The sequence below is a fragment of the Poecilia reticulata genome, chromosome 21, assembly GCF_904066995.2.
Source record: "Poecilia reticulata chromosome 21, P_reticulata-male-v2, whole genome shotgun sequence".
Classification (NCBI taxonomy): Eukaryota; Metazoa; Chordata; class Actinopteri; order Cyprinodontiformes; family Poeciliidae; genus Poecilia; species Poecilia reticulata.
In genome coordinates, this window is record NC_088850.1 from 6,058,236 (window position 1) to 6,086,216 (window position 27,981).

A 27,981-nucleotide genomic window follows, 5' to 3' on the forward strand; every position below is an offset into this window, starting at 1 on the left:
GCATTACAGAAGACATGACGACACTTTTCTGCCTGTTCAGAAGAGAGGCCCTTAATGAAATCTTCTTGGGCTTGGGTGTAGCGGCCTGCTACATCCCCTCCCACTGCAGTGTCTTTGCGCCTCTGGATTGAAGGCTCTCTGGACACATCAGCTCTTGGACAGAGATAATAATGGTGCTCTGCATTGCGTTGCTCCTTGCAGTCTGGCCTTCTGCACAAAAATTCAGTTTTACAGTACTCATTCTCGTTGTGAATCTCCAGACATTTTTTGCAGGCTCCCAGTTTTTTAACAGCTTCCTTCTTTTCTGACAACTTGAGCATACGGAACTTTTTACAGAAATATAACCTTTTCTTATGCTTCCCGTCTCCACAAACCACGCATCCTTGAGATATGTCTGTTAGCTGAATAGCAGTTCTGGTTCGGGCTTGACGAGGTTCAGACCTTGGTTTTGACTCCTCATTCTTCAATTGATCCAGCTCTTCATAAATCGCTTCTTGACCTTGAAGAAATTTCAGGAGGTAGTCAAATCGTTTGTCTTGTTCAGCCTCAGTCCCTCTGCTGGCTATATGGAGAAGCCATTCCTTCTTTAGGCTGTCTGGAAGTTTGCTTTCTATTGCTTTGGTTATAAGAGGGTTCTTTATAGCATCAGTTGCACCAAGTTCTTTGAGATCTATCAGAGCTTTTTCTACAGTTTGAATTAGCTCAACAATCTTCTTGGGCTGGTTCCCTTTAACTAGTGGAACCTTTTGAAGCTCCTCCACTATCTCAAGGGCAATAGTTGTTTTGTTTCCAAAGCGATTCTCTAAAACCCGGAATATCTCCTCAGCTGTTGTATAAGTTGTGAGACGTTGGTCTCGTACTATTTTCTCATCCACACTGTCGAGAAGATGATATTTTTTAATCTCTTTTGATCCTGTAGGTTCTCCCTGCATCTGGAGTGCTTCCCAATCTTTTTTCCACTGATGAAACTCTCTACGAACTCCAGTGAACTTTGGCAGAGCAGCAGGCTTTAATCTAATGGCTGGTGCCACAGGAAAACTCATAGAAGTGCTTAACCTTTTGGTCTCATCTTTGGTTTGCTCTCCAATAAATTCAGCTTTTCTTAATGTTAATTTTGGCAATATGGTCTCAAGAGCTCTGATCCGACTCTGAAACTCATGTTGCTCTGCATGAGGAGCCCAGCACCTCCAATGTTTATGCACTGCCTTTGCAGTCTTTACTAGATTTTGCAGATGTTCTATCATGAACCCATATGCATCTGCATTTTTACTTGGGTTCACGGTGTCCACATGATCTGCATGTGACTCTGCAGTTGTAATTGCTTGTGTCACTTCATATTCCCCAAAATTTTCCCACAATGTCTTTTGTATTAGGTTTTTTAGCTCTTGTATCTTTTTCTCACATTCTATAGTTGTTTTATCCAAATCAGCCTTTTGTTGTTCACTTAACACCCCTGGATCTGAATTTTCTGCAGTATATTGTTCTGCAACATCATCATTGGCTTCAAGAACTTTACTGGCTTCTGCTGTGAGCTTTGCAAAGTTGTCCCTGAGCTCTTCCTCAGACATCATTGTGTGCATTCGTAGTACACTATTGGCTAAACGGGAGAATTGACGCTTCACCGTTGTTCTAATGCTCTTCAGCTGCTCCACCACTACTGAGTCAGCCATTTTGATTTTAGCAGCAGGCCAAAAGAATTAATCTTGATTTGTCTCTTCGTGGACCCTTTTGGTCCAACCAACAAACTCTTAATGTCCCTCCAGTCTTTTGACTGCGGTTTTTCACTGTCAAGTTTTTTTTTTTTTTTTTTTTTCTGGTTTGGTTTACTGTGAGATCCCCACTTGAAAGGGATCGTTTCCGCTGTGATCTTTGAACTGGATTTCACTCAGAGACTTTAATTTCATTGACTCATCTTTATTTTCATGATGGTCCACATAGCTCAAATCTCAATAGCTCTAGAGCCCATAGCCCATAGCTCATAGCTCATAGGTGAAAAACCTCAAAAGAAACAGAAACACATCTATTACATTCTGAATTTAACAAGATAAATACATTGTGAAATCAAACTTCTACCCTTTCAAACCAATTATATCAAAAGAATAATAAATAGAAAATATTTTATAGTAAATTCAGCAAGAATAAATAAATTAGCATTTTTATCAATATTTGTTAAATACCCTCACAAACATTACAACCAACATTTCCTTTTTCTTTCTACTTTAACCAATAAACACCAAGTGTATTTACCTTCTTTTTATTTTTCTTTTCAACCTAGTAACTTGACCTCAACAAGACTAAACAACTTAATACAACAAACAATTCAGCATGAGCAGCAGCATTGAGCCTTACCGGCTGTCTCTCACAGCTTGTTGAAACTTTCCCACAGTTCTGAGCTTAAATGCTCCAGCACTGTTTGCATCTCATGCTCTCAAACCAGGACTGACAAGTCAGTCACACCAAAAGTAGCTGCACTCTGATTGCTAGGAGATTGAAGATTGAGTCCACCTGGTTCTCCTTACCGACAGGCAGAAAGGAGCTGCAGAAAGTTGCAGGGGAGTGACAGAGGGGAGTGGTTACCTAGCAGTTCACCAAAACAGTGTCTTTGCTTTATTTTATAAGACTGTGTGATGCAGCTTCATTTTCAGTATGTCATTTTTTGTCAAATTTAGTCTTCAATATATTTCATTCTGTTTCCACAGTGGAGATAGTGCAGGAGAGGCTGATGAAGACTATGTTCCACCAGTTCCTTTGAGGTCTTCAAGGCGTGGAAGAGCTACAACCCCAAAAAGACCAACAACCACACCCAAAAAGGCAAGGAAACAACAGAAAGTCAGCTCCTCAGCGCACCAACAACAAGGCGAGGATTGTTGGCACACTACAGAGGAACTTGATACGGAGCCCGGATGTCCATTATTTACTCCAAAGAAAGACCCAGGACTTCAGATTGACTCTACAAAAAGTTGGTCACCCCTGAGCCTGTTCAAGCTTTTCTTTAGTGCCTACACCATTCGGGAAATAATCAAAAACACAAATGAAAATGCACAGCGTTTACTTGCAGCTGGAAAAAAATTCAAATGGTCACCTTTGACAGTGGACGATTTTTACAAATTTTTAGCCATAATTATATTCAGCGGACTGGTACAAGTACCTTCAAAGTCAGACTTCTGGCGAACAAAATGGCCATATAATTTTCCATTTCCACGTAGCTGCATGACCCGTGGCAGATTTGAGTCCATCCTTTGGTCCCTTCACCTGTCCAACATCAAAAAAGATGAAGAAAATGAGCAAAAAAGGGGAACACCTCAGTATGATCGGCTATTCAAACTGAAACCACTTTATGACGACATCAGAGTTGCCTGCAAGACTCATTTTCAACCAATGCGAGAAATATGCATTGATGAACGGATGGTGGCCAGTAAAGCACGAATTGAATTCAAGCAATTTATGAAGAACAAGCCTACCAGGTTTGGGTATAAACTGTTTGTTTTGGCTGATTCCAGGACTGGGTATACTTGGAATTTTTTCATTTACCAGGGGAAGTCTGCCGTTGTTCGGGAAGAAGGCCTCAGCACCACATCAGTAATGGACCTCATGGAGTTTGGACTTTTAGGAAAGGGCTATCATTTATATCTGGACAATTTCTACAGTAGTCCTTACCTATTTCAAAAACTGGCTTCAAACAGCACTGCTGCATGTGGCACCATCCGGCAAAATTGTGTGGGATTCCCCAAAACAACACTGAACAACCTTCCAAGATCTGCACAGAGGGGAGAGATGCGGTGGATCAGAAAAGACGGACTCCTATTTGTCAAGTGGATGGACACCAAGGAGGTGACGGTCTGCAGCACCTTCCACAAAGCTTTCAGTGCAGCAACTGTAAAGAGGAGAGTCAAAGAGGCAGGGCACTGGGTAGTGAAAGATGTTCCCGTCCCTGACTCTGTGAAAGACTACAATAAATTCATGGGAGGAGTTGATCTGTCTGATGCCCTGATCCAATACTACTCAGTCAGAAGCAAGACAATGAAGTGGTGTAAGACTTTGTTTTACCATTTTATTGACATTTCTGTTGTAAATAGTTTCATTATTTTCAAAATGCTTGCAGAAAAAAGAGAGGAAAATGCAATTTCCCAACGGCAATTCAGAGAGAAACTGATGGAGGAGCTCATACTGGAGTCTAAAGGAGAAACAGCCTGTCCTCAACCAAGCACATCATTCTCAGCTCAACCCGGTGCATTCAAATGCCCTGGGTCAGTTCCCAGATACTTTGGGGCAACAGCACAGGAAAAGCGAAGGATTTGTGTGTGGTGCAAGCAGAATGGCAGTAAGAGAAAAACACCACTGTACTGTCCCAAATGTAACGTTGCCCTCTGTCTTCAGCCAGACAGAAATTGCTTTGAGGACTACCACAAAAACTTGTAGTTTGTGGTCTTTCTTTGATTTTTGAACTTTTTTTTTTTTTTTTTTTTTTTGGTGGTGGTGGTGGTGGTGGTGGTGGTCTTGGATTTTCAAAATTGTTTATTTGCTCTTGGAAATTACTTCAAAAAGTATTTTTGACTGTTTTATCTTGTTTCAATAAAAGTTTTCTATTTGGAGTCAAAGAAAGAGCTTTCAGTTCATCATTATTATACATATTATACTGTGCAAAATGGTACATTTTTTATATAAATGGGGTAAATGTCATGACCAATGGTTATATTATATGTAGAAAGTGTCATTAGATGGTAATAAGCTATTTAATTTTAACAAACCCCCAGTATTGATGTAAAAAACACATTTGGCACAGTTTGGTGACATTTTTGGATAAATGTGCCAAAATGGCCTCTCCACCTAAGAAATTTCTCACTAATACCATTCTAAAATAAATATGATTCATCTGATTGAGTCCAAATTTGGTATACTTTTACACATTTAGATTTAAAAGTCTGTACTACTTTTTGTGCTATAAATAATATTTTGGTAGTGTTTTGCAATGTTTATTTCAAAGAAAATTTTGGCGAGGTTCAAAAAATGCAAAATATTTTGTATTTTGTCCCTAATATTTCAGGCAGGGTCAAAGCTACAATGGTGCTGACACCAGAAAACCATTCTATGACATCTTACCTTTACAGAGGTACCAAAAGTTTCTTCTTAAATCTAGTAGCTGTGAGGCTATAAGTGATTTACTTTTGTGTGTTTTTGTCAGGCAGAAATTTATTTATACCCCCCTGAGGGTGTAAGAGGTAATGACTCCACAAACTGTCACTATTGCTTCTACATCGTCATCCGTGTTTGGTTATTCTAAATTCCTGTATGCTATGTTGGGGGTTTTGTGGATTTTCTTCTGGAATCGCGATGTTTGTGACTGGAATCTGTTTGTGTTGCTCCTGCCTTGGAGACACGAACCGATCGAACCTGTTATATTTTTATCAACTCTGTGGTCACAGAGGTTTGGAGAATCGGCCGACAATTTTTAAATCTTGCTGTCTAAACCAGACTTAAGACTCACTAGCTCTACTCATCTCCTCTCGACCACTTCCCAAACACTCTGACTCTGGTCGCTATGGTAACGTTTATATATCCCTTCAAAATAACAGAAGCGCCACAAAAATGAACATTTTACTTTCGTGAAAATTTTAACTCACAATAATGACAAACCGGATCCCTGAGCTTGTTTCTCTGCAACGAGTGTCCGATCTGGGAATGATGGGAGACAATGACACCCGAAGTGTTGCTTATATCCACAGCCTGCTTGGTCTCTATGTGGCGAAGCAGCTTGAAGCTTCATTGCCTCATTAGCAGTTGGTCGCCGCATGTTACGCAGAGCGGGCTTGTAATGTGGGACTCACCTACAGGTCCGGGATAAATCCATTCTCCTGTCTCTTCTCTGGGCCTTTTCCCCTTCGCAAAGTAGCTTTCCAAAGACATCTGATCTGTCTCTTACTCATTTTGCTGCTTGTGGCCTCAGTGTTGGCGCTCAAGTAACCGAGAGAATCCGGTTAAAGGATTTTCAAAATAAAAGAACCTCCAGACTCAAATAATACATAAAACGGAAATATTTCATTATTTCTTGCGCGGCCTGGAACCAATTGGTCCACGGACCGGGGGTTGGGGACCACTGCTCTAATCATTCGAGGAATTGTTTCAGCCCTAATCTTCTTACCTTGTAAAAATGTTTGCTGCAAATCTGCAATTACACTGAGGGCTGACAGTCATTATGATTACTGTCATAATGATTAACGGCTGCTATCCATCGCAGCCGTATCTTTCCTCATTAAAAGTTATACAAAAAAATGACAAGTTTGGTTTGCATCCTGTCTGTTTGTGCAGCTGACCGCACAGCACCCTATAACCATTTTTAAAGTAAAATCAACTAAATAAAAGCGATTTTAGGTTACCAGCTGCCTGTTTTTTGATGAGCTTTAAAGAAGTTCATTGGTTGTTTTGACGCTTGTCTTGACAGATCAGCCGATTTCTGAAGAGCATGATGTCACGTGCAAAGGGTCAATAGAAGAAGTTTGGAAATGTATGTATTGCTCTTAATCTTCTCAACAATTACATCCTACCATAGCGCTCCACCTCCAAAAGAACAAAAAAAAAAAACACTCACCAGAAGCCTGGTCCTCTTACAGCTATCCCTCCCAGCTCCACTGCGTAATGTCGCTGTTGGCTGATCACATTTTGGAAATAAAATAAATGAAAGTACTTTACAAATTTCCAAAACATGAAACATAAAAAGACAAATGTCACAAATCTGTATATTTGTAAATATATGATGCAACAAACATCTAAGTATCAATTATGGTTAATGTGACAGTAAAATGTCTGTCGTGTTTATTCATTTATATCTTAAGAAAATGTTTTAAAAGTGTAATCTATTGTTGTGATGAAATGCGACTGGTTTGCATTGAACGCCAATGAAAAGTTTTTTTTTTAAGCATGACTTGAAAGCATGCAGCGCTCGTGGGAGGTGGGTGAATTTGTTAATAATCAAAAGCACATGCCACCTCTTCCCGTTAGGCTCTGGTTATATTTAGCTTGTTATTATAACTTACTGCATGCAGTCAAAAATGTGGCCCATGATTTACTTTCAATTCACGGTACTGCGTTGCTTTTGCATGCAAAATATCATCTGGTTTATTTTCCAGTAAAACAAATTATCTAAACTTGGTATGTGAATGCTCGCATTAGACTTTAAAACAGATGTGGAAGAAAACAAACGAATGCCTTGTTTGCAGAAGACTTTCCCTATTCCCCCTTTGAATTGTAACCTTTAGGCATTTCCCTTTTTCTCTGTTTTACAACATGACAATCGATGTAGAGTAAGAAATCTGAACCAAAACAAAAATGTGTTTCCTTTTTTTTCCTGAAGTTGTGAGACTTTTCTCAGCTTGAATCACTTGTTCTGAATCCCTTTCTGTTTTTACAAGAGGCAGAAATAAACTAAAAATGTTGTGGTTTTAGATTTATTAGCACTAGAATAATTTAAGGGAGCAGCACTGTGTTTGGTCTAGTTTCTAGTGCAAATATCTCAGCAAACTTCAAGTAAGTCAAACTAACTTACAAGTGTCTTTTTAGCAAACTATAGAGATTTGTTTTAAGTTGATAATTTCTTAATATTGATGAAAAAGTACTTTTTCTATTGGCAGATTATTTAACTTACAACAAGACATTTTTCCCATGTTATAAGTTAATTTATCTGCCTATACAACAAGAACTTTCTCATCAATATTAAGGAATTATTGACTGAAAACAAATATCTATATCTTGTCGAAAAGTTACTTGTAAGTTAGTTTGTCTTCTTTCAAGTGTAACAAGATATTTGCAGTAGAAAATTGACCAAAATTACTTGGTAGGATTTTGTGTTTTTGCACATTGTTTGCAAAACAGAGGAGCCATTTAATTATGGTTTTCCAGTCGTGGCTCATCATCGTTCTGACACCAGTAAACATAATAATTCACAGAGGAAAACAACTACAAAGTATTATGTAAAAGTTTCTGAAACCTGGTTTTATTTTTATATGTGAACGTCTTTCACTGTACTCAGTGAAAAGTACAACTTTGAGCTAAACTACAAAAAATCTCCAGCAAGTATTTGAAGTTGGAACGGTTCCTTCTGCTGCGCCAGCATAAATCTTGCCATTAGGTGTGTTCGTTGGAACATCTGACAAGCCTGAATTTACTGAGAGGGATACATGAAAGCTTTTTTTTATGTGTGCAGACCTTTTCCACTGACAAAAAACAGTTTCATAATGTCCTTTTTTCCATTTGAAAGTAATTATTTAAGGGATGTAGCACCTCTGCCCTCTTGAGCATGTGATTGCTCCAAGACTGAGTGAACTTTGCAGCTAACATCTGATACGTTTTTGCTGCCGAAGTTGCCAACAGGATTGCTGCTTGTTTCCGAATCAGTTATGTAATGTTGCGTTTGCACTTGGATTAACCGAGATGTGGTACTGTAATTGTCTGTTGCCGGTTCTAACCAAAAACGGTGCCGTCACATGTTTACAGAGGATTACATCAGGGAATAATTTGGATCTGACCACAAAGACGTTGGTTTAGATCAACGTTTCTCGAACCTTTTCAGGCCGAGGATCGCTCAACCTATTCAACATACATTCACCTAATTTAAAATTGCCCCGCAATAAAACCACATCTTAATATAGACAGCCTGAAATTAGAATATTAGTCTCTTAACTTATTGTCTTTGTTCGTCCTAATGTGAGGGATTAAGACGAACAACCGGCTCTATGATTGTTTTGATTCAGTTGAGCTTAGAGAGAAAACAAATATTAGCTTCAACTAAACCTGCAACTTGCAAGTTGGACCAAGAAGTGTTTCTTTTGGTTATTGCCCCCATTTGAGATACGATTAATCTGACTGTAGTAAAAAACGTAGCTGTAATTACACCTAAGAAACCTCCTCTCCATCAAGATGATGTAATAAATTACAAACGTATATCTAATATTTCTTTCTTAAATAAAATCCTTGAAAACAGTCCCAAACAAAAAACAACCCAACAGGCTGGGTGGAGGGGCGACGACAGGAGGGCCAGAGTCCAGAAAACAAAACTTAAACCAAACAGGAACTGAAACACGGAAAAATTTCCGGGGGCCGACCACGGCACAGGTAGTAGTGGACCTCTCGTGGGAGGTCCGGTGGGCGGCGACGTCGGAGGCGGAGCTTGAGCCGCGGGGAGGGAGACGGTGACGCAGGAAGCGGAGCTTGAGCCGCGGGGGGCGGCGACGCAGGAGGCGGAACAGGTGAAGCGGCTATGCAGGAGGCGGAACAGGTGAAGCGGCGGGCGTTTCCAGGACCGGCTGCTGCACACTCTGGGGGACCGGGCGGAGTGCTGGCTGCTGCAGACTCTGGGGGCTCAGAGGGGAAGGCAATTGCGGCAGGAAACGGGCAGACTGTGGCAGACGCTGCCATCTGTTGGACTTTTAGGGAACTGCTTGACTTTTATGTTATTTAATCAGTACGGTTGTTTGCTAGCGGTAGAGCAGATGAACACACGTTATAAACGCCGCATTCCAGGTCGAATTCTTCGAAGCAATGCCTGTAAGCAACGGCTTATACTTCAAAAGGAGCCTTTATGTTAACATAACATGCTGCTTTCCCTCAATGGAATATATACTAGTCAGTCCCAGTGACCGTTTCACTAACGGTTTTTGCCCATGTGCTTTCTGGGTAAAAATCAATCAAGAAACGCGCAACGCCCCTCCCCACCCCCTCCTCAACAATTTCCGGCAGCGCAGGTGATAAACGTGTAACACTTGTTCTGTTACAAACTGATTCCGACCCCCCACCAGAGAAGGGAAAAGTTATGTGGCCCTCACAGGAAAAAGTTTGGGGACCACTGGTGTATGGGCTTGATGCATGCGCCGGTGCGTCGGTGTTGCTGGACCCATCACTAACATTAGCATTAGAATCTTTCACTAAATTGATAGTTAATTGACTAGTTTCAGTGATTCAAGACTATTTCCAAGCCAGTGTGACAGCTGTTGTTTATTCTGTGTGATTTCAGTCATCAGACCTGCAGAAGAAGGAATGTTGACACGCTGAGACCAGTGGCGCAAAAAGTGGGTATGCAGCGTATGCAACGCATTTGCCCCTATGCGTTGCATACGCTGCATACCCACTTTTTGCGCCACTGGTCTCAGCGTGTCAACATTCCTTCTTCTGCACCAGAAGGGGCGCCAAAACCCCGTCTGGAGGGGGCGGCGCGCCGATGATGTTTTCCCGTACACTAATGCGCGCCTTACGCTCCTTCACCTCGCGCACATAACGAGGTAAATGTAGCGAGTTTTACCCTTCACGTATCGTCGCCTCGGGGGAGGGGGGGGGGGGGGGGGTGCTGAGTGAGCGTCGCTCCTTCACCCTGACGTCCCGTCCCTCGGTCGGGGGGGGGGGAGGGGGCGCCGATCTATGTTTTTGCATCCACCTGAATAATGTGTAGTTGCGCCACTGGCTGAGACATTACCTAACCTCCACAAACATACACAACCTGAGACATTAGCTAAGCATTGACAGACCCCCAAAGAGCTCATTACATGGACAGCTGTACAAACAACCTGGGAGCTTCAATCAGACTCAGGTAACCAAGAGTGACGTCGCACCTGCTCCAAAGTGCAGGGCTGTGCAGAGGCCACTACAGGAGCAGGAGCTCAACAACAAAAAAGGGCCCATCTAACCACATTCTAGGACAGAATATTAACAAAGCCACTCAGCTTTTAACATGTTAAAATAATTTTTAACATGTTATTTTTATATCAGTAGGATAAGTTTATCTATTAACCCTTTGCAAGCGTCTGACTTCAGAGTGCACGCGCGTCGAACTCGAAGCATTGGACGCGTTTGGTTTGAGCGCGGCATCAGTTCTACTTGCAAACATTTTACAAACAGGAAAACGACAACAGAGGGAACTTGTCCCAGATTTCCAATTGTGAGTTAAAAGAAGATAAAATTGGATTGAATTAAAGAGGTTTGTTTCTTGCTTACGTGTGGGAGAGCTGTTTACCTGCAGCGTCTCGGGTTTTGTAATTACAGTGGAAGATGATCTGCCCTCCTGTTTAGCTTCTCTGCTTCTCCAAACAGCTCATTTGAATGTAATTGCTGAACCTTTTGGGTGCCGGTACCATCTCTGCTGTTTGGGAGCGATGAAGTGGTGGGCTTGTTGTGGGTTGGGGGATTTTCTCTCTCTGCTAAACATGCCACTTTCTGTCAAAGCCTCATGAGACTGAAGGTTTTCATTATGAGCTTCGGCGGTAAAAACAAGGAATCTGGTGATTTAAATTTCATTTAAACTCCTCTTTATGGGGATACATCTTATTTTATAAACACTCATTATTAGACCAATTTGGCAACTTTGGCTGCTCTTATACCGTTTTCATTCAGGTCAAAGTTATTTCATCATATATCGCGGGATAAAATAGGTTTTTCTCTTATTACACGTTCTAAATCCAGTTTCTGGACAGATGACAGGACAGTAACAGTGTTCAAGCTTTCTTCACATCTGTAGCTGATTTTCCCAGGACAGATCAGAGGTGTTACCGGGCTTTACGAGGCGATGGGCCTCGGTATCATCTGTGCAGCAAAGGGAAGCAAAACCCTTTAAAAATTGTGAGAATAAACCATGCAAAAGTCTCCAAGGCTGGGGAATAACTCATATAAAACCTCACTAAAATGAGGTCTGGTTCTCTAAAAACTTGGCCTACCACATGACCCAAGTCCAGACAAACACTCTCACCCAAAGCTAAGCTTCGTCCAGTGTTTTTGGGAGGAGTTGCAAATATAAAATTCTGTCTCCTTTTCCGTGCCTGTGTTTAGATTAACTGAAATCCAGCTGCTCTGGATGGAAAGTGCAGCTCTGACACTTTGCTCTACCTCTGTGCCGTCTGCTTTTTGTCCTTTACACTCTTTCTTTCTTTTTTCTTCTTCTTCTTGTGAGTTGACTCAGCAGCCGTTAAGCACATGGGAGAAAGGCTGGTCAGTTCACATTAAAATGGCCTCGGTTCCATACATAAGCTGCTGCTCATGTCCTGGTTTTACTCAGTAAACAACCACAGACACGCACATTAACTGTCAACATAAAGTTGAGTTGTGGCGTTATGTAAAGTCATTTGGAGGTCAGTGTCATAAATCTACCAGGCGTCTTTAACCAGACAGAAATATAATTTGTCAATGTTCCCTTTACACCGATTTAAGACAGCTTCATAACTTTAGCTGCGTACTCTGACTGTATTTTGCATGGAGGAGCGTAAAAGTTTCCAAAATGTTTTGAAAATGCAGAAACCTTCTGGATCCAGTGGAGGTGGACCCGGGTGCTAAAGCATCTAATCCAGCGGTGTCAAACTCACTTTCATTTTGTGCCAAATCCAGATCATAAACACTCTTAAAGGGCCGGTTGTTCCAGAATGTGATCAAATCTGATCACAAACTGGTAAAATATCAACAAATCCTTAAAATTAAATACTGTCATTGAATATCTTTTCAGTCCCACCAGGATTTCAGTCCCTCGTGATTCTTTTTTTGTTTTTTTCTAATAAAAATCAAAGTGCTTGTGGTACTAATTTGGAAATATTTGCAATATTTGCGCTTATTTATGGCTTTTTATAACTCGCTGCATAGATTATGGACTATAATCTGACATTAATTAAAGTTGAGGCAGCTGTTTAGTACAAGTAAGAAAGATTTTGACAATGTTTAAGAAAAATCTTCAATAAACTTCTAATTATTAGTGCAGAGAAGTGTGGGAATTTGTTGATTTTGCATGAATTTCCACAATAATTCTCAAGAAACTGGAGGGACTGATTGATATAATTTGGCAGTAAACAGATAAAAACTGCATTGATTTGATTGATAACATCATATTTAATCACACTTAGTGTTTAGTCCAGAATCTAGAGGGCCACATAAAAAACTATGGTGGGCCAGATTTGGCCCACGGGCCTTGAGTTTTACACCTGTGCATTAATCTGTGTCCTGACACACTGGTGTGTGTTGATTGTCGTAAAATTGCGGTTTGACAAACCATCTTAACCTCCTGCCCAAAATGCAACCTCATCACAGCAGGTTGGCAGCACCCAAAGTTATTTATTTTAAAGTTCTAATTTTAAGTCCATCCGGTTTTGCGTCACATCCCACCACTGCCACGGCTCGAATGAAATTCAATCCAAAACTGCAAAGCAAATAGATACAATAATCTGACAAGGGCTTCATGTCACAGGACACGCACACACCTCCAAATTGCACATTTGTTACATTTTCAGCAGGTGATGTTCTCTTTCCTGCTGCACTGTGTCAAATGATCCAAACTGTTTGGAAAAACCTTTTTCCCCTCCTCGCCTGTGGTGGCACTTCACCAAGAACTGCTGCAGGAGATGACACAAAAACCTCTGAAGAAAACTTGAGCGCAACGTCTTTCTTTGCAAAATATAAACAGTGATGGAGCTGTGTTGGATTTGAGCAATTCTAGGATTTCTCTTTAGTCTTTGGTATAAGAACACAAGTCATTTCACCCGCTAGCGTTAGCCTCTCACATTTGTTTTGGGTGAGATTCGGGATTTTCATACACAAATTTGACAGCTGGTTAAAAACGTCCAACTATTAACTCCTTAATCTGACACTAAGTGGAATAAATCAGAAATGTACTTCAGATAAATAAAAAGATTCATTTTGGAAATATACATTCGTAAACATAAACTGCACACACAAACATAAATGTCTGCCAGACGGAGCAGCAGGATCCCACATGCTTAAAAAAAAAAAAGGATAAAGAATGATCTGACAGAACTTCACAGCCCCAGAGGAACTGGTCTGAGTTAGCTGCTCACTCCTAATAAGACTGCCATCTGATCATAAACCCAAAAAGAAAAGGTTACTGGATGAGGTAAAGCATGTGTGATGAACTGATCTGGATGGGGTTCTGAAGAATGTGCAACATTATGATACAGTGGAGAAGATGTTTGAAGTAAAGCTGGAGTAAAGATTTATTTGAGTAGACAGTTTTTATTTTTGCAATAGAGGAAATTTTATTGTTTTTCTGCAAAGTTGTAAAAATCAGGGGCGTTCAACTGGAAAGAGAACAATTTAATACAATATAACTCAGAATAAATGGAAAGTGTCTTTCTTGCTAACTAACAGATCAACTAGACTTTGAAGCTTAGCATTCAGAGCTTGTTTATGCAGCGCTTATTACATCCTATTACAAGTTATTACAACAGGAAGTCTTACAAGCGTTTACGTATGGGGGCTGTATGCAAGAGAAACTAGTAAGAAATGGACATTTCTGAGTTTGAAAAGTAAAAAAATTGCAAGAAAAAAACCCTGAAAATTTATGATTTTGAAAAGTTGAAAATCAGCTAGAGCAAACAAACTTTTTTCTTAAAAATTTTGGACTTTTCAAACCCAGAAGTTTCTCAAGTTTTTAAAAAAAAAATGTATGGGATTAATCTAAAAAAATTGGTAGAAATGTACTCTTGTTTTTTTTAATACATCGTCAAACGTGGAATCGTTACTTTGTAATTTTTTGAATTATAAATTGGTATCAACTGAGACATTTAAACCTGAAATCTGATGGACTGTGCACAACTTCATTCAGGAAACTATCAAATACACTTTTCCCCTAACAACACAGTGAACATGTTGACTCCTAAAGGTCAAACATGAGGCTTGACCTTTGGGGCCTAGTTATGGTTGAATGCTTTGCATGCACACTAAAGTATGCCTATATTCAGCAGCTCACACTGACACAGGGCCAGCTTCTATCCTGCAACAAATGCAAATTATGCTGTCAAACTCTTTAACATTAACATGACTTTAACATTAAATACACCTTTCTCAACAGGTGGGGGCGCACTTTTTTCCGTCTATAATCAGACATTTAAGCGACTTGAAACCATTCCTCCAGCCCTGGCACCTCCAGACCCGGGCCCCCAACCGGCCCGGTTCGGGGGCAGCCGCCCACTCCCCCCCTATAGCTCCGCCCCTGGCTTGTAAAGAAAACACAGCTGATCCTAATAAACGGTAATATGTAGCAGTTACCAAAGGCAACAGAAACAGGGAGCGGAGCCGTCGGTTACTGGTTCCTATGGTAACCACCAACGGTCAAGAGCAGCGTAACGGAACTTGAAATACCAACAAAAGTCTGACTGGAGAAACAACTTCTTGCTTGACTAAATAAAATAAATTCAAGGAATAAACATCTTTTCACAAATCCAGCTTCGACAATAATGTTAAAATAAAACAGAATGATTTAGGACTTTATTCTTAAATGCGTGAAGACTAGATATAATGTGTGTGTGACGCGACAAGAAACACTGAGAGGGTTCAGTGCTCTCCTCAGTGGCATGTGTGTGTGTGTGTGTGTGTGTGTGTGTGTTTGTGTTTGCATGCGTGCGTGTCCGTGTGTGTGTTTTTGTGACCACCACTGTGGCGGTATAGGCTGTTGTGACTGGAACCGTAACAGATAAACCCACATGGTCAGGACCACCGCCGTCCTCTCACCAGCTCTTCCACAGGGATAAACGCACACACCACATCTGGTCCACAACTCCTCTCTTCTTTCTTGGACATTATTCAAAAGTAGGGTGAAAATAGAAAACTAAATACAAGTTTAGAACCAGATTTTTGTCCACTAAATGAGAGTACAGCCTTCATGCCATGCATAGTGACTACAGGGCACTGTTGGTAATTTTATAAGCTCACAGGAAACATCAGCAAAAAAGAAATCCTTTATTTGCAACAGATGGTACATTGGAGAAAATTACAATGCACTTCCTACAAAGACGCATACAAACGCACACATAGATACAAAAAGATGGAGTCTTTACTTTCTTTTAGCACTTACTTTTACCAACTGACACAAACCATGATGCCAGTTTCTGGTTATTGTTTGTACAACAATAATCAACCCACCAACTCCACTTAATATTTGTATATTTTTATAGATCCTTATTAGAAATGTATTTGGGTTTATTTTAATTGTCTGGATTTCCCTCCAAGATCTGTTACTTTTATGAGAAAATCTTAGGTAAGATGTACACAAACACATATGAACATTTTGTAAAAATTATTCTACTCAGTCTCACTATTTTATGTTGTAATTTTACACTTATGTACAGTATGTTTGTGAATCTACATCTTTTTTTATGTTTTGCTTCTACACCATAATTTCCCCACTTTAGGACATTAAAAGGAGATTTCTATTCTATTCCAAAGAAAATCTTTCTGCGCCACCTGGTGTTGAACCGGATGCTTTACCAGTGGAATGCCTGAGATTTGACCTCTTGTATCTGTGGTATTTATGGTTGTTGCCAAGAACAGGAACTTTTGTTCCTCTTGCTTTGGTGGTAAAACACATATACATCCAGCATGGAAATACATCTTTACTGGAAACATTGGGGGAATAATCCTTCTTCCAGTAAGTGTTGGCTCTGCAGCTCAGTCAGAACTGAGTCACTCACCATCTGCAGCCACAAACAGAACAGAACCAGTAAACCCGCAAAAAGTTTGCACTTTATTCTACCACAAGATGTTTTAATAGTGTATTTTAGTCACTTAGTGTTCATATTATTTGTACAATCTGCTTGGAAATTTTAGGTTTTGCTTTTACAGTGCCATGAACATATACTAAAATGCTGCAAGTTTTGAAGTTTTTTTACCTCCTTTACCATTTTCACTACTTTGCCTTATGGCAAGCTAAACATTTATTTATTAATTTATCACAGTTCCAGCTGTTTTAGTCATTTTTAACTAAGAACCCTGGAAAATATTTCATGTTTCGCTTAAACATAAATTATTGCTCTGATTCCAGAATTTGGCAGATTTTAGGCAAGCAGCCATTTTCTTATAGCCATGTCCTGAGTCGTGCACATCAGCTTACATTCTTATGTTCTCTTGTCTTTTTTCTTTTGAAGAGTGGCAAAAATAACATTAATCAACAAAACAAAAGAAAAGCTAAGTGTATGTAAAAGACATTAATGGTCAGAGTAGATCCTGGAAGTAATAAACACTAATGTTAAAGGTTAGATTTTTATAAAAATATTTTATGCAACTGAAAGTAAAAATGGTGCCATTTTGTTAAGTTTTCACTGTTTGTTTTTTTTAATAAGATCAATCATATGTTTTTCTTGTATTTTGTCTCTTTCATTCTTTTGACATTGCTGCTTCCCTTGTTATTTAAACTGTTTATTTAGTTCAGTAACTTATCATTTTGAGTTCAAAGGTTTAGTCAAATGCATGATTGTGTGTCCTGTGTGTCTCTGTGTTGCCCTGCAACAGACTGGTGACCTGTCCAGGGTGACCCCTGCCCCTCGCCCGGTACGCCAGCTGGAGAGGCACCAGCAACCCTGACCCCACTGAGGGACAAGGGTGTAAGAAAATGGATGGATGGATGGATGGATGGATGGATGGATGGATGGATGGATGGATGGATGGATGGATGGATGGATGGATGGATGGATGGATGGTTTAGTCAAATATCTCGAATTGTTTTTCTCTAAATGCAGGATGTAAAAATTTCACAACAGTTACTAAGGAAACTTACAAAGATAAGCTCTTCAATCTGCCATTTAATTAACATTTACAAATGCAGATTTCACATTTTTGCAAAAAATGTGACATTGTCCGTCGCATAAAACTTACTTTTATTGAATTTAGAGGATTAAGTGCTGTACTTTTTATCATAACATCTTAAGAGTTTATTGCTCAGAAATCGTCTCGATTTGTTCATGACGTTTAGATCTGATGTCATTCAGTCTTCTGTGCTGTTCCGTAAAAGATGTTCAGCCTGTGAGAAGCAGAACAGACCTTAAAAAAGACAAATTGATCAACGTGCTGGCCAGTTTTGTGACGGGCTGCGGCGTAAGCACCAGGAAGTCGACGGGGTCTTCCGGTTTGACCTTGGAGCACTCCAGCATGGCCTCGCCCAGCGAAGGCATCACGTACTTCATCAGGTAGTTTCTGAGAGGAAGAGCTTTGGCTTCCAACATTTCAGACTCCTGCTCCACCACCATCCCCAGGTTCTTCTTCTGCAAAAAGCACACTCACAGGCGTTAAGCAATCTTTATTTGGTGTTTTTTAAAGCTCCTAGTTTCTGAGCTCACCCAGTCCTCGTAGTGACCCGTCATCTCAGCCAGAGCAGCCTCCTTCCTCTCCTTCCTCTCCGCTGCCTCTGCCGCCAGCTTCTGCTTCCTCTCTTCCTCTTTCCTTCTCTTCTGCTCCGCCTGCTCCTGTGGAGTCCCGCCGTAGTTCTTGGGCTCCCCTATAATCTCAATAATCTTCTTCATAGTACATGTGTACTCCGAATCATCTGAGGTGATGTCTGGGAAAAGAAGAACATTATATTTTCCCCTAATATTCCAAGGGTGATTTTTTTTCTTCTCCTTTATACAAGCAGCTTCTCCTTTTACATAAATATATATTACAGGGTTTCCCCCAGTTTATTATAGGCCTGGCGGCCCGCCATGCTTTACTAGCGCCACCGCCAGGCTAAGCCTTTCTCGATTTTTCTTTTTCTTTTTTGTTGTTTTAGGGGGGGAAAATCGCTTTTTTTATTTTTATTTCTTTATTTTTTAAGCCGGATTGCGAACTTTTCTGTTACTCAGCGTTTCACTACCGGAGCAGATTTATTCCTAAAAGTTATGGTTATAGAAGATGTGTTTATAGTTTATGCATTTAAAGCAGGCAGCGCGCTGACCAATCACCTCACGCGCTGCCATAGCTGGATTAAGTTAACCTCAGCGCGGATCTCGCTCCTCCTTTCACTCGAACTGGACACAGGCTGACCGCTATGGATATTTACATCAACCCCCTGTGAGGAATTATGATCAGTTCTGAGGAGTTATTGATTAAGATAAGAGTTTAAACCCACCGCTTTAGCTCTGGTTGCAGCTCTACCTGAACCGCAGGAATAATTTGTAGTCGCGCTTTCAGTGGTGCTTTGAGGTGAGAATTATGTAGATTTGTGAACAAAACATTATGCGGCGTTTACATCTCAACACGCTGCCCAGCGTTTGGCCCCGTCTTCCCTTTAAAGTTTATGTCTGTGTTCGCGGTTGGTCGGTGCGTTAGTGGTTAACGACCCAGTGCTGATCACTCATCGTGCAGGTTTGACCCGGTGAGGAGCTTTCGCTCTCCTCGCAGTCACGCTGATTTTATATTATTTTATTATTATTACTAGTATTATTTTTCCTGTTACACTAAGCACCAAACCGTATCAAATGTTTTGTCCACTGAGTCAGACGGAGTTAATGTGCGCGGCCACCGGACATCTGAAAAACTCGTCCAGAAACTCGACCAACCAAAATAGTTTCTGTGTCCCCTTGTTAAAAACTCAACAGACACGAAATGGAAGAGCCACTAAAGACACATTAGCAGCATTGAATTAAATCTCCCATTTGTTGCTCATCTCTGCGTAGTGCAGCGGGTTTAACTCATCATACAGCGTCGGTCCAAGGCTGTATGAGGCCTGGAGCAGAATATGACTTAGGGCAGGGGCGTCCGGCATCCTGCATGTTTTAGTTTTCTCCCTAGTGGTTGTAACAACCTTCTCAGCAAGTCAATGTTCTCCTTAGGCCTCTAATGAGCCATCATTTGATGCAGGTGTGTCAAACCAGGGAGAGAACTAAAACATGCAGGATGAGGGCCGACTTTGGACACCCCTGATTTAGGGACTTCTCTTGTTGCTAAAAACATCAGCACCTCTAACAGCTTCTGTGATAGATTTAGTGAAATCTAGGACAGGGGGAGTAGTTTAACTGGCAAACCTAAAAAGCAATAAATTATAACTGCAGTTTACTAATTTGTGTTTGTGAACAAACGGAGATGAAACTCAAAGATTAAACTCACAGCATCAGATGGTTGTTATGGTAACAAACCAATCTAACTATGAGTATTGTTCTTTGAACTTTTACAAAGTAAACTTGGCAGCTCCTTAAAATCTTATGTATAAATGTTAAATTTAAAATCTTTTGATTTAGGTATGCTGAAACCATTATGTCAAATTTAGCAGCATTGATAATCTCATAAACAAATGCTACATTTATATATCTGTGGTCTGTATTAAAATATTTTATATATCTGTGGTCTGTATTAAAATATTAGCATTTATGGGGCCCGTGAAGCTCTGGGGGGCCTGATGGAGCCTCTGACTTAATTTGGATTTAAGAAAAGTGGAAATAATTTCTATTTATTTTAATTGTATTTTTTTGATTGGTTGTTTTTAAGACTAGTTGTGTGTTTATATAGAAGTTCACTGACGATGTTTTCCCATAGCATATAATTACCCAGTAATATTTTTACTTTTCCTGTCTACTTAACATCTTTTAATACAAAAACACGGTGGACTGCCGGTGGACCGCCTGACCACCGGGCTTAGCAAGTTTTCTGGGGGAAACCCTGTATTAGGTGCAAAAGGACTTGCTGTGCTGACCACTTGTGGTCAATTATGGTTTTGCAGACTACCTAAATATTCTGGATGGAGTTCCCGGTGATCAAAAAAGTCCAACAAGGTTCCTGGAGCTTTGCAGCGATCCCGGTATGCACCCAGACGAGACTTGAATTCGTCCTGGGTGTAGTGCATCTTCTCAGCTATGGACTCTGGAAGCTCTTGCACTCGCGTGAACAGGAAATCATCTGGTGCTTCGAGGGAAAAAATGTACTCTAATGCAGATATGGAAGAAGAAAAAACACACTTGAGCAATTGTGAGTTGATGCATTTTAACTACAGCGACTAGTTGATGCTATGAACAGAACCTGGGGTGACGATCTTGTTGTACCACGGCATTTTGGACAGTACATCTACATCCTGGTTCTCCTGACTCTCATCTGAACAGAATGAAAATTACCATTTCACTCATAATACTGATGCGTCTTCATTAATTTGACAAAAGCTGTATTGACGGATAAAACTTGCCAGCAAAAACCATCTTTGCCTGATCCAGAGTCTCAGGGAAGCCGTCCAGAACAAACCCTTGGTTCCTGGATCCCTTGGAGTAAAGCTTTTCATGCAGAACCTCAAAAATCAGGTCCTCAGTCACAACACCTGGAAAAACAGCAAAAATCAAACAACATCAAAACTTTATAAAGTCAAATTTAATTCAAGGACATTTCCGTACACTGCAAAACATTTGAGCCGCATTTAGTTGTCTTCTACTTTTTAAGTCAAATAAATTGGTCAAGTTTTAGATTTTGAACCTAAATGTGTGAGTTTGTGAAAGATAAACTTACAGCAGTACGTTGTGTTAACTTATTCTGACTTGTTGAATAAACTGGAGTTTTTAGGTTAGCACTTAAAAAAACTGAAAGAAGAAAAAGACAGGAGTGGGAATTATTTCCCAGAATGCTTAGCGGCATGTTTTTGTATCCTGAGATGGATGTGCGTTACGTTGATCTGACTCTTGTGTTTTACTAGTTTGAGGATAATGTCCTGTTGACACTAAATGTTTTTGAGCTGAATTTAATAAAAGTCATTATCACATCAGAAATTTTGTTCTTGCAATTTGAAACAATCATTTAAATTATTTTAATATACAATAAGTAGTTGTTTTAACTTGATATTACGAGTGAAATAATAGAGAAATGTGGCTCTTTAATTAGGTGAGAGCAGGTTTTTTTTCTTTTTATTGTTAAATAATTATTTGGTTTAAATTGCAGCATTAAGTTAAAACTCACAATTCAAGATTAATGAACTTAAAAAATAATGTCTCTTGTTAAATCAACTTGATGAACTTTAATTTCAGAGTTAAAACCAAAACAATTTTCTGGTTGACTTAAGTTGCATTTTCAAGGCGGCAGGTGGGCTTTCATTTTCAAGTTATGTTTTACAGTGCGTGCCTTAGAATTTGGGATTTATCAGCCTTCATCGACTGAAAACTCTCTTTGCTGTTGTGTTTTTATTTTGTCGACTCGCCTTCATTGTCCTCCAGAGTCCTCTGGATGTATTCCAGCTGGTCCTGTGCAGCAACTTGAGCGTCTTCAGCTATTTCTTCTTCATACTCCTCTGTAGCTATTATCGTCTCCTGCAAAACGTAGAAACAAACACGGTGAACAGAAAACACCTCTTCATGTTTGTCATGGAGCTTCAGCGGCTCTACTTTGAGATTTTTGGTGATGGACAAACAGAAACCACAGCATAATATAGTAAAGTGAGAAGTCGACAATGTTTATAACCTACGGAGCTATTGTACTCTCAGGCCAGCCAAAAACAAAAAACTTGTTTACAGTCCCAAATGTCACAAGATTTGGACGTATTGTTTTTTATGAAATAATCCCCATTTTATGACTATTTTTAGGATTTAAAATGAATATAAACAAAATTTTATAAAAAATAAAAAAAGACACAAAGGATAGTTTTTTTCTGTGGGATGGAAAATTATATCAAACTTAAAAGACAAGAAAAGCAAACCTAAGATCATATTATTGGTTCTTTTAAATGGAAATATTGCAGAAAACATAAAAACATTTATTATATCTCTATATTTAGAATATTAACTGGTGCTTTTTATTACAATTTTTCCACTGTGGCAGCTCCAAAGTTCAGGCTGATGTGAAAACCACAAATTTCTGTTTATTCAGTCAGTATTAAAAACAACCAACACTAAATAATGTTAAAATTGAACCATGTGCTTTTTTTTATTTAACATATTATGAAAAAAATATCCCTTTATTTTATGAATACAAGAGAAAAGTCAAGGTTTTAAGAAAATGGTCACTTATGAATGAATCATCAGTCGATCAATAATAACTTTGGACAAACTTGTTGATGGATGACTTTCATCCTTAGTTCAAATCCTGATATATTCACTGAAAACACAAAATCTTTTCAAGTATTTTTGGTCTAGTTTCTGGTGAAAATATCTTAGTGCACTAACTTACTAAGCAACGTTTCAGCAAGTAATAGGAGCTTGTTTTAAGTAAATAATTCCTTAATATTAATGGAAAAATACTAGTTTCAGTGGCAAATTAATTCTCTTATAACACGTGTCAAACTGAAGGCCCGTGGGCCAAATGTGGTCCACCACAGCTTTTTATGTGGCCTTGAGATTCTTGAGAATTATCATGGAAATTCACACAAAATCAAACAAATATCACTTTTATGCTGATAACTGGCACATTGCACTAACTGGAGTTTATTGAAGATTTTTCTCAAAAATTGTCAAAAACTTTCTTACTTGTACTAAACAGCTGCCTCAGCTTCAACTGATGTCCAAGATCTATACAGCGGGTAATAAAAAGTCACATTTACCTTAATAAATAAGTGTAAATATTTCCAAATTAGAACCACAAAAACTTTGATTTTTATTGGAAATAAAATCACAAAAGGAATCACTAAATCCTGGAGGGACTGAAAAGATGTTCAATAATGCTTAATTTTAAGGATTCATTGATATTTTAACAGTTTGTGATCAGGTTTATCAATACATTCTGGTACAACCGGCCCTTTAAGAGCGTTCATGATCTGGATTTGGCTCAAAATGAAAATTATTTAGACACCCTGGATTATATATGAGAAAAAGGTCTTGGTATAAATCACTTATTTCTTACTGAAAAGTTACTTGTCATTACTTTTATCTTATTTCAAGTGTACCAAAATATTTGCACTAGAAACTAGACCAAAAACACTTGGTAAGATTTCGTGTTTGTCTGTCACATAAACTCACAATAAAACACTTTGACTCTTGGGTTTAACAAAATGAGAAAATGCTTAATCATTTCCACAAGGGGGCAGTATACACTGAGTATCTCTATTGCATTTTGTGTTTCCACTGACCAGCTGAGTAATTTTCTCATCAAACATGCTTTTGACGTGGATGTAATGAAGTTTGTAGTGCTGGCAGAGCTTCATGGCAAGAGTCGTCTTCCCCACCGCCGGAGGGCCAATCAGGCAGATCTTAATCGGCTACAGAAAATAAAGATATAACCCACTGCTGTCATTTGAAAACAAGCTCAGTATCAAAAAGGGATTGTAATCTATCAAATATTTAGATAAAGACGGATTTGACACAAACAACACTCTGATTTGAAGGGTTAAATACTTACGAGAAGCTGTCTTGCGAGTTTGTACTCCTTCACGATGTTCTTGATGTTTTTCACCAGTCCTTCTTCACTCGTCCAGTCAAAGGTCAAATAGTCGCTGACTATAGAACCTTCCACTTGCAGGTTGACGTTGAGACAGTCCAGTTCTTCCGGCTGGAACCAGAAACAATCTGAACTGTTGAATCAATATTAAATTCATCTCGTTTTTAATTGTTTTGCAGGTTTGATTTTACATCTCATGTTTTGGGATTTTTTGGGGGGAAAAAATTAAAGGGTAAAGAGCATTGAAAATAAGATTTGTTTTGAGTTCGTTTATACAAGTTGTACCTTAAAAGCGTTCATTCTGATGGCGTCTTCTGGAAGTAACTTGCAGATTTTTTCTGGCCCGAGCACATCACTAATAGTCTAAAGAGTTAAAAGATAAAGAGGCTAAATAAACATTTTATGACATTTTATCAGTTTACACACACGATATTGTAGCTTAATTCTGACATAAAATGCTACCTTTACAACATCCTCTAACGTGTTCTTGGACTCATCAATGGCAACGATGTACCTTGGACTTGGCTTCGCCTTAATGATGCCTTGGACCACTCTGCAATAAATTAGAAGTCAGTTCAGTTTTGATCCGATTTTCCCCCAAATAACAACAACAACAACAACACTACACATCGATAAATAAATTTACCTTCCAAGGTCACGAACATGAATCATGGGAATAAAATTTTCACCACTTCCAAATATGGGAACCTTTGGCTCCTCCATCAACCATGAAACCTAAAATAATGCAAATGACAAAAAATGTAAAATGCACTGTAAAAACACAAAATCTTACCAAGTAATTTTAGTCTAGTTTCTACTGCAAATATCTTATTATACTTGAAATAGGACTAAGTTAAAAGTAACTTTTTGGCAAGCTGTACGGGTTTGTTTTAAGTCAATAATTTCTTAATATTATTTAAAAAAACACTTTGGCAGATAAATTAACGTATAACATGGGAAAATGTCTTGTTAGAAGTGAAATAATCTGCCAATGGAACTAGAACTGGGTTGCTAGGTGACGGGGCTGACGTTGCTAGGTAACAGCGCCAATAGAATTAGAACTTTTTCACTGACATTAAGAAATTATTGACTTAAAACAAGCTCCGATGTCCTGTTGAAAAGTTAGTTTTAAGTTAGTTTTGTCTCATTTCAAGCGCAGTAAGATATTTGCACTAAAATACTTGGTAAGATTTTTTTAATACAAATTATGTGTTCATAAAGGATTTATTATATTTACCTTAAAAAAGTAGTGGAAGAGATTTTCTCCCATCCCGTACTGAAATCCAGCACATACAACGTAACCTTTGAGCTTAGATGCTTTCTGCAAAATGAGAATACATATTTTTTTTACAGTTCAATCACTGCTTTCTTATTTGTCTCCATTGTTGTTGTGTAATTTGCTTTGTGGGACAGTGAAATATTCATCATAACAGTGAAATCACGTACACCTCGGGGTATCTTGAGCACAAGCTTCTCCAGCTCGTTGTGTTTCCTGAACTTGGGATGAGGCCTTCTTCGGAGAAAATCTTCTTCTAAAAACGGGACAACTGGGTTATTCTGAAATAAAAAATTAATAACTTTATATTAGAAAAACAGAAATATTAGAATTAAATGATGTTATAATTTTTTTTAGATTTAGATTTTTTGGGGGGATTTACTAGGTCTGAAACCCTAAAATTCGTCCAAGTCATCAATGTGGAGACGAGGATGAAATATCTCCGGGTTTCGAAGCTTTCCATTTCATCCCGAAGGACTGTTTGTAAAAAGACAAAAAAAAAAAAAAACAGGCAGTGTTGATTTGTGAACAATATCAGAAAGCCAGTCGATAACACTACTGTTGTGTTTTCTAACTCCTGCCTGCTAATGCCCATGTTGCTTCTTCAATCTGCTGTTGAGCTGCACTTTCGGTGACGCAGTAAACCACAACATCACACTCCAGCAGCAGCTGCTGCAGCTCATCTCTGCTTGGGGACTGGCAAAAAAACACAACAGGATATGAGTAACACTCATTTTAATGATTTATTTAAACTGTTCACTCAAATTGTAAAGCTATTGTTTGGTGAATTAGTTTGAATTTATTGTGGATTTACACTGAATCGCTGGGTGGAAATGACACAAGAGGCTTTTAAGCTCAATCCACACATTTTCCAAAACAGAGATAAAGCTTTGATGTTTTTCAGGGATTAAGATCCAATTAACACACCAAATTACAATTATTAGTATTTAATTTTATTATTGCCAAGAGAATATGGAGGTAGTTTTGAGTTTTCAGTAATCATAGTTACATTTACTCAATTACATTTATTTGAGTAACTTTTTTTGACAAAATGTACTTTTAGGAGTGTTTGTACTTTTTGTTTTATCTGAGTATTTTTATTATGAAGTATCTCTACTCTTATTTGGGTAAAATGTCTGGATTTTCTACCCACTGAATGAAAAACAAACATGTTTTAACCAACAATTCACTTGACACAGACACACACCTGCAGTTTTTGTTACAGTTTTATACGTTTTTTTTATTGATGGAAAATAAAATTTCCACTTAACTTTATATTTTGTTCATCTAATGATGCAATTTTTAAGTATTAAATGATTCATAATTTGGTCAGTTATTCAGTACTTAAGTAAACTTTTTTACCAAATACTTTTGACTAATTACTTGAATAGCAACATAACATAATATTACCGTGAATTATTTTTTTCAGCTTTAAATTAAATGTTAAATGCATCAATGAAGTTGAAAAGAACTAATCATAATATGTCAGAAAAATGGTTGCAGATGTTTGTCTTGATAAAGGAATGTTTTTGGGTCAAATGTTTTCTATTTTATTGGCATAGAAAATGTTCATATTTGCAGCAATGACACTGAAAATTTCCTACCCAAACCATTGCTGTATTAAACCAACTTATTGAACATTTTGAGTAAAATGTTGATATGATTAAAAGCTAAATATTAAAACAAAACTGTTTATTTTGTACCTAACATTTTCCACATACATTTGTTACTACAAAATCCTCAAAATTTGGCCAAAATTGTATCAATTTGCACTTGTGGTTGGGGGCTACAAAAATTATTCTATGGGTCACAAATGGCCCCGGGCCTCATGTTGAAAACCCCTGATCTAAAAGTAACAGTTGACAATTATCCCAAAAAACAACTGGGTTCATAATTATTACATTATGCCATAATATAATAATTTGAATAAAAGCCAAATTAAAAAAATAGTGTTCCAATACATCACTAACACATTCATATCCATGATGTGCTGACGACTTCCGTCAGTTGAGCCATCAGCAACTATTCGGTATTTATTAGCATAATTATATATATATTTTTGTTTACACAATAGTTTGCATTTACGACGTGATTTTTTTTTTGGTCTTTAAATAAATAGGAGCAACTTTTAAGCAGTTGACTCACCACATACAGTTGGTGTAGATTCTGTACTTTCTCCTCATTGATGGAAGTTCCTACGACCTGAAAAGCAGGTTCGTCCGGGGGACTCGGTGACTCATCTCCTGTGTCATCATCGTCCGACTCATCAGGAGCTTCAATTTCTCCTATAATCTTCCCAGGTAAAATAAAGTCAGAGTACGTACCACAGCTATCTGACTTTAACTGGTACCAAAACGGCGAACTTTGTTCACCTCTTACCTCGGCGACGTGCTTTGAAACATACGTGTGGACGTCGTTCACGAAAATCTGCTTAACTGGACGCGGTGACTTCTTCTCGTCCTCCATGACAGAAACGGACACTTTAGATACACAGAATAACCGCCGTTAAGAGGAAAACTGCTGAGACAAAAACGGCTCGGTTCCGCTAGTTTTAACGGTTGCTATGGACTCGGAAACGGTTGGTAGGGTTCAGCCAGAGATACGTTGAATACGTAAGCTACGTTAAAATGGAGGCCAGGGACGGTTCT

General features: G+C 38.8%; 2 protein-coding genes across 4 annotated transcripts in view; one reads left to right on the forward strand and one right to left on the reverse strand.

Moving 5' to 3' along the window:
- Positions 1–6,414, forward strand: part of scara3 (scavenger receptor class A, member 3) — a 39,549-nt gene extending 33,135 nt beyond the window's left edge. For all 3 annotated transcript variants that reach the window (XM_081602254.1, XM_081602255.1, XM_081602256.1), the window contains one exon: positions 2,700–6,414. In XM_081602254.1, coding sequence (XP_081458380.1) covers positions 2,700–4,419 — 1,720 coding nt within the window. In that variant the 3' untranslated portion in view covers positions 4,420–6,414. The remainder of the gene's footprint in view (positions 1–2,699) is intronic.
- Positions 6,415–17,529: 11,115 nt separating this feature from the next.
- LOC103457335 (adenylate kinase 7-like) lies at positions 17,530–27,904 on the reverse strand. Its single transcript, XM_008397374.3, has 18 exons — positions 27,713–27,904; positions 27,479–27,625; positions 25,915–26,029; positions 25,716–25,810; positions 25,504–25,614; positions 25,295–25,378; positions 24,704–24,792; positions 24,520–24,610; positions 24,343–24,420; positions 24,019–24,168; positions 23,750–23,878; positions 21,890–21,998; positions 20,894–21,022; positions 20,734–20,805; positions 20,443–20,640; positions 18,084–18,301; positions 17,850–18,008; positions 17,530–17,767 (listed from the first exon to the last, which is right to left on the reverse strand). Exons 1-18 carry the CDS (start codon positions 27,797–27,799, stop codon positions 17,732–17,734), a joined length of 2,097 nt encoding a protein of 698 aa, XP_008395596.2. The 5' UTR covers positions 27,800–27,904; the 3' UTR covers positions 17,530–17,731.
- Between the last annotated feature and the right edge of the window lie 77 nt (positions 27,905–27,981).

Coding starts and splice junctions, on each gene's coding strand:
- LOC103457335 (XM_008397374.3), bottom strand. CDS start 27,799: ATGGAGGACGAGAAGAAGTCACCGCGTCCAGTTAAGCAGATTTTCGTG. Junction 27,626..27,712: donor TTTCAAAGCACGTCGCCGAG/GTAAGAGGTGAA, acceptor TTACCTGGGAAG/ATTATAGGAGAAATTGAAGC. Junction 20,806..20,893: donor GGCAAAGATGGTTTTTGCTG/GCAAGTTTTATC, acceptor CATTCTGTTCAG/ATGAGAGTCAGGAGAACCAG.